Source organism: Crocodylus porosus, unplaced genomic scaffold (assembly GCF_001723895.1).
Source record: "Crocodylus porosus isolate Cpor-Errol unplaced genomic scaffold, CroPor_comp1, whole genome shotgun sequence".
NCBI lineage: Eukaryota > Metazoa > Chordata > Crocodylia > Crocodylidae > Crocodylus > Crocodylus porosus.
The window spans coordinates 67,500,381-67,506,959 of record NW_017728949.1 but is presented as its reverse complement, the minus strand read 5'-3'; the positions used below and the strand labels follow the sequence as shown (position 1 = coordinate 67,506,959).

Sequence of the window (6,579 nt, the reverse complement as noted above, 5' to 3'; positions counted from 1 at the left end):
TGCTCAGTAACTGAAAAAAAATCAGGCAATAAATGACTGAGCCAGATGCAGTCAGGAGTGGAGCTAGAATAGGCCTCATGCTGTTCCTAGGATCGTGCTACTTCTGACTGAGCACCTCCCAGGTGTATCTAAATACCTGAGCACCTCCCATGTGTTAATGCACATTTCCAATTTCCTCAACAATACGTTTGGCAATTTCAATTGAGATTTCCTGTTCACCACTGTCCCCTCCTCTTACCTGATGGTCATTTAACAAAGAGACTTTATCTAGCTACTACATTCACCTAGGAGTACTCTGGTCAAACCACCAGTTTCAGCAAGGGATATTCTGTTTACAGAAATGGTCATTTGCAAAGGAGTGACAAGGTTGCAGCACTGTTTTCTTTATATATCTCAAAGAGACTCCCTCCCAATTTATAAAAGCATTTGGAATTCAAACCAATAGTATTTATGCAGCAACATGGTGTATTTTACCCTAAAATGAGTGTTCCATTATACTTGTTCAGACAGCACCAACATTCCAAACATCCATCCAACAGCGTTAAATAAAGGCACATAAACATTAAATATCTGTGGAGCAAATATTAAGCAACACACAATTACAACTATAAATTACAAAAAAAAGGGAATCAAAGACCAGCAACCACAAAGAAAATTAACGGAAAAAAATGGAAGCAGAAAAGCGTATCTATTTATACATGTGCAAATCAATTTGCATATATGAAAAAATGAGGTTTTTATTGGCATTTTTAAACAGTGTGTATTTACCAACTTTACCTTTCGAAGGCAAGCCTTTTATGTTAATTTTAATAAGTTACGTAAATGGTTTTCTTAAGTTTATTAATCTTGTAGGAACAAGATTTCTGAAAAGTCAGGTCACATATAAAAATATGGGATTTTAAATCCCAAGATGTTTTTGATTTATGGCAGATATGTTTATGTTTATATACTTAAGTGTTGATAGCTCTGATTTCCATCAACTATCACTCATTATATTCAAACCAAGTGTTGCAAAACCTGAATTCTGAATAAGGAAGCTGCACAGTGTAGTCAGAAGGTGAAACCCATACATTAATGCAGTTTCATCTGTGTAATAACAACAGATAATCCAAAAGTCCTCATGTAAGCGCAATGTTTGGATTATACAATTATTCTATATAAACTCAGAAAGTCTGTTTGGTTTATGGGGTTTAGGCAGTAGAGTTACCCATTTAAGTTGTGATACAAATTTGTTTTAATTTAGTAAAAACTCTTCATAATTTGTAAAATAATCCCTTATTGGTTTGCCTGGCTACTTGAGGAATTATATTATTTTATACTAGAACCTATTTGCTTATATATTTAAAGACAAACGACACACTGAAAAAAAAGTATCTTATTTACTGCATCAGTATTGACTTAAATGTTGTGGAAACAATGGTTTCCAAAATGCCGATAGAGCAAAGCACAACTTTATCACAAAGGTTATCTATTGGTAGAAGGAAAGGACACGTCTGCCATAATCCCATAGATTTTCTCTTATGGAAAATTAAACAGAAGCTGCACACTGTAAGAGGACTTACTCCCGACCAGAAAGCTCATCACTTGCATGTTTTAGGAGTAATAACAATAATAATAATAATAATAAAATAAAGCTCTTGAAAGATAAAGGGAAGTTAATAACAAAACTCTCAGTGATATCAGTAGAACTACAATCTGGTCCCAGTGATTATTCATCTTTTTCAATTCATACTGATTCCTGTTACTGGATGGACAGGTTTTGGTTTGGCTTTTTCATTTACCAATATCCAATAACTCAAATCAGCAGAAATACAAAGATGGACTGCATGAAAGTACAGAGATCATAGACTCTTCTGCTGTGGTAAAGCCTGCACACATAAAGCTACATTATTGGACAATATAGTGCAGTGGAAATTGCAACAGACTAGCAAAAAAAATTAGGCGTCCTTAAATTTTAGGCAAAATAAGTGACAATCTGCCCTACGTTTCTTAAACTGGCAGAACCCAAGGGAATGTTTATTTACAGCAAATGGTTTCTAATTGTTACATAACAGTAAACAAGATCGTTTTGCATTAATACATACACATGCGTCCCCCACCACCTTTGCTGTCAAAGTACCAGGGCCACATCCCATTCTAACTTACTACATTGTACCTGAAAAGCCTGAGGAAGCATCAGGAAAGACAACTCCTGTTGCTACCTTTCACATGGGGAACTTTTTAAACAATTAAAATGAATTTTTGGAAGCTTTTCAGATTCCAGTCCTAAGACAGCCATCGCAAGTGGTGTTCATGCTGAGGGAGTGCCAGCAAGAAAGATTCTGGATAAGTCTATTAGTTTTTTCTTTCTGGAAAAGAATGGGCCTGCTGGTAAATGAACTAAAGGATGTTCACAACAAAGAATGATCCCAAAGCAGTCACTGATGCACCCTTCTGTGCATACACCTTCCATATTGCTTTTCTGGCTACTGAAAAATAATTTAGGATCCAATTTCTGTCTAATCCACACTATCTGTATAACGATATAATAGCATTAGGAGTGCTGAATTATGAAACATAAAATCACTTGGAATAATTAGATGATTACATTTAAATGGGAAACTGCATTTTTAATTCTCTGAAGGTTTGTCATGATAATTTGACAGTTTCAATAGCATTTCCCTTTTTGGATCTTTGGTAGGTCAAGAGACACATCAATACTCATACACAGATAATGAATGCCAAATACAAAAGAATGAGTGAACCTGATATAGTCTAGGAAAGAAAATTTAAAGTGCCTATGTTTTCATTAGTGGAAGTACTGGGCAACGCTTGATAAATCTTCACAAAAAAGCACTAAGACATCAAACTGAGGTTTTCAATTATGGCCAGAGTAAATCCAAGTTTTAAACCTACAAACTATGATTGTTTTCAAATCCTGCTTGCTCACTGCAGACTGACTCAGCATTTATTTCCCACTAATTTAATGTCTCTTTTCCCAGCCATGGACAGTGCTTTCAAACACATCAGCTTGTGCTGCAAAAAGTTTACTCTTGAAGAAAAAAAAAAAGGTATTTTATTTTTTTAAAAGATTTAACTCACTGCTCTAAACAAGCAAAGTTTGAATTTGGATCCAAACTTTTGATAATGAAATGCAGCTTGTAAATATATCACTGGCCTGCCTATTAAAAAATTACAAAGAATCAAGAAAAGAGATCAATTTTTTTTCTTAGCAGTCATTTCTCTTTCTCTCAATTGCTGTTCAAACATCTTTCTCTTTAAAAACCTAACTAGTTATGAAGACATTTTACATTTCTATCATACAATAATTATAGTTAGTTTAGTTGACCATTCTATGTCTTTCAGTAATGTTTTAACTATTTTAAGGTATAGCAAACTGAGGGTCTAACAATAATATTGCTCAAATGATGCTGAATACTTTTTGCTTCACACAGTATTTCTAATAGGCAGACTACAACAGAAGCACAAACAATTTTCAAGGATCGTTCTCTAAATGGGACCAGTAAACTGTGACAACGGGTCCATTTTTAAATGGCAGTATATGTCAGTGGCTGTTCAGCACCAAAGAACACCACAACCAAAGTCAGTTATCAAGTTACCAGGATGCGCCACAAACTGGCAGCCACCAATCCTCCTCTTCATGGTGCTCTCTGTTTAGACTGCTCTAGTACTGTAGCTGTGATGCAGACAATATCCTGTAGTATGCAAAGATTAAAAAAGAACTGGGAGCAGACAGTTATCTTTCTTGTTACTTGGGTTTCCTTGTGGTTCCAAGTTCTTGAGAAATGCACCATTTTGTAGGCATTGAAGCTAAAGGAGCACCCAAAACAGTGCACCTTTAATAAATTAAGTCCTACATTCCCCCCCCCACATACTTTTTTCAACTTTCTACTGGAATGATGTTTGGGTTCTTAGCAAACGATGAGGGGATGTTCTAACTCATTTAAAAAAAATACTCATTTCACTCAAAAACAATGTTTGATGGGGCTGGGGATTTCCTACAAACTGTTCTTTGCAATCATCTTCAAATCATTACAAAGCAAAGAACTTCCTTTCTCTTCTCGTTGAGTAGATGAAAGGATTTTGAAAATGTTCGCTTAGAAAAAAAAATAAACCCCAGTTTGCTGTTCATCATGACCCCTCTCTCCTTGCAGATACCTCTGTGCTGCAGCATGAGCTCTGCCTACTGCTAGACAACTGGACAAAAGTGCAGGAAGTATAAGTAGTTCTCTCAAAAACCACTTGCTTGTCCTCAAGGAACAACAAGGTGTGCTGCTGCTATAGGCAGTCTTTACAAAGTGCAACCTGTCCCTTTATGTAGTCCCTGCAAGGACAGATTCTTTTGTGGTTTGGATGGGACCCTGCACAGCTGAACAGCAAAAGATCTCCTTGAAAAATGCAGTGCTTCCTTCTTTCATCAAAAGAGGGGACAACGATATCATTTGCCGATTCAACAGTATGACATTCAATGTTATACCTAGATGAAGAAAAAAAGAAAAGAAAATAACAAGACCATTGTCAGTATCACAATTTTGCCTTTTTCTTTTTAAATCCTAATACCAAAATTCCCTGAATTCGACTGAGTATCTTAAACATGACCAAATAAGAGCAGCAAACTACAGATTACACAGAGTGCTTACAGAAGTTATAAAGGGCACCTCGATCATGCTGTAATTATTCGCATTTTACACAGAGCGCTTAAAGTTACGGCATCATGGAAACCTAACACGTGCTGCTCCTGTGCATGGGGGCTCAGCGCCTCCATGCACTGACAAAGGCCAAGCAACAGGGGATGCTACTGTCTGCGCTGTAAGCTGGTCAGGGCTTCAGAAGCCTCTGGCCAGCTGCCAGCACAGGTGGCGGGACTCTGGGTGGTTTTGCACCCCAAGAGCCAGGGCCAGTGGGTACCAGGGACCCTCTCCCGGGAGGGGGGAACCAGCAAGGGCCCCACCAGCCTTGACTGCTGGGTCAATTACCACCCTCGCCCCTGCCCGCATGGAGGCAGACAGGCAGTCGGCTGAAACTCCTTGAACTCTCCTTGTTCCCCCTGGCACACCAGGAATATGACACTTAACCCTCTCAGGGAACTGTACAGAAGTCCCCTAAGGTGCCCTAATTTAGAGCAGCTTCATTTACTACCTGGTTTAATGAGGGTTAATTTGTCATGCGATTGGCCATTTTAAAACCACTCTTCAGCCATGCACATGTGTTATGCCATGGCTGTCGAGTGCTTTCAAGGGCCAGATTGTGTGAAAAACGTCACTTTTGTTTGCACCCATGGTGACTGCTTTTAGCCACAGTCAGTGAGAAAGAAAAGATTTGTAATTGTACTTCCCTATGGTCCAAGGAAAAAAGTAAACCTCCTGTTGCTGCTGGGAATTGGACAGGATTTCCTGTTATCAACTAACACTATAAAAACCTTCCATTTCAGGCAGTAAAAGTCTGGCAGCACTCCTAATACAAAGTTAAAACAAAGACCCCAGATCACAAAAAAAAAAATTCCAATTATGTCCACAGCCTGGAGGAAGCAGAGTGGTTTTATTTTGTGAAGGTACTCTACTACCTTTTTATTTCAATCAAATGGGTGAGATTATGATATCTCAATTTCTTTGCCAATATATATGGGGCAATATGTAGGTGGTGCTTAATTCAGGAAAGTGCTAAGAATGGAAAAGTTACATAAAAACAGAGAACCAGAAACTCAGCAAAATAATGTTCATTCAGATCCTGTAGTACAGATTAAAGACATTTAGTCCAATAATCCTTCTCAACACTCTTGAATGCTGTCTTCCTATTTCCCCATTTATCAGTGTATGTATCAACCTCCAATTCGTTCCGTGTAGAACCCATCTTTCTTGTGTACTCTGCATCCCTGTACTCAAATTATATTATTCATAAAATGCTTTCAGTGCTATTCTAAACTCCAAAATGGCCAAAACCGTTATGGTGAATAATTCAAATAGGTTTAGAATTGCACACTCCTGGCATCCTAACATGCAGCAGTTATTTCTGCCTCTCAGTGTTTTAAGTACAGGACACTCTCTAGAGGGCAGTGCAGCCTTTTTTAGCTTTATTCTTCTGTTTACTGAAGATAAATGTGAGACAGAGAAAAACAAAAAAATACTGCTTCTCACTCATCCCCCAAAGCCAAATGAAATCATCCTAAAATACCTAGAAATCCTAGTAAGATGAAATCATTAGGAACCTGAAGCCAAAGTCAGTTGAAATCAACAGAAAGACTCTTTTTACCTCATTGGTCTTTGAGTCAGGCGTTAATAGAATAAAAATGAGGACAGGCATCTATGCATCATATTCTTTTCTCCTTTTAAATACTGAACCTCAGTGGAGAAAAAAAACCATTTGTGGGGGAGTGTTTCTGTTCATTTAAACACAGCAGAGACCAGCTGCAGCTGGGTAAATACAGTAATAGGACTATTATGCAGAATTAACTCTATAGAAGAACAGCAATTAGGATTCTTTACCTAAAGTCTTGTTCAAACCAGTGACCCAGAAGTAAAACCTTTGGGTGTTTATACATGTGCTGGGGGGGCACTCTAATTAAAGCACCTGCAGTCATGG

General features: G+C 37.8%; 1 protein-coding gene across 1 annotated transcript in view; it reads right to left on the bottom strand.

The window, feature by feature from the left end:
• Positions 1-717: 717 nt before the first annotated feature.
• MGAT5 (mannosyl (alpha-1,6-)-glycoprotein beta-1,6-N-acetyl-glucosaminyltransferase) overlaps positions 718-6,579 on the bottom strand; it is a 149,988-nt gene continuing 144,126 nt past the window's right edge. Inside the window, exon 16 of the mRNA XM_019554075.1 lies at positions 718-4,477. Within this exon, the coding sequence (XP_019409620.1) occupies positions 4,279-4,477 (199 nt within the window). The 3' untranslated portion in view covers positions 718-4,278. The remainder of the gene's footprint in view (positions 4,478-6,579) is intronic.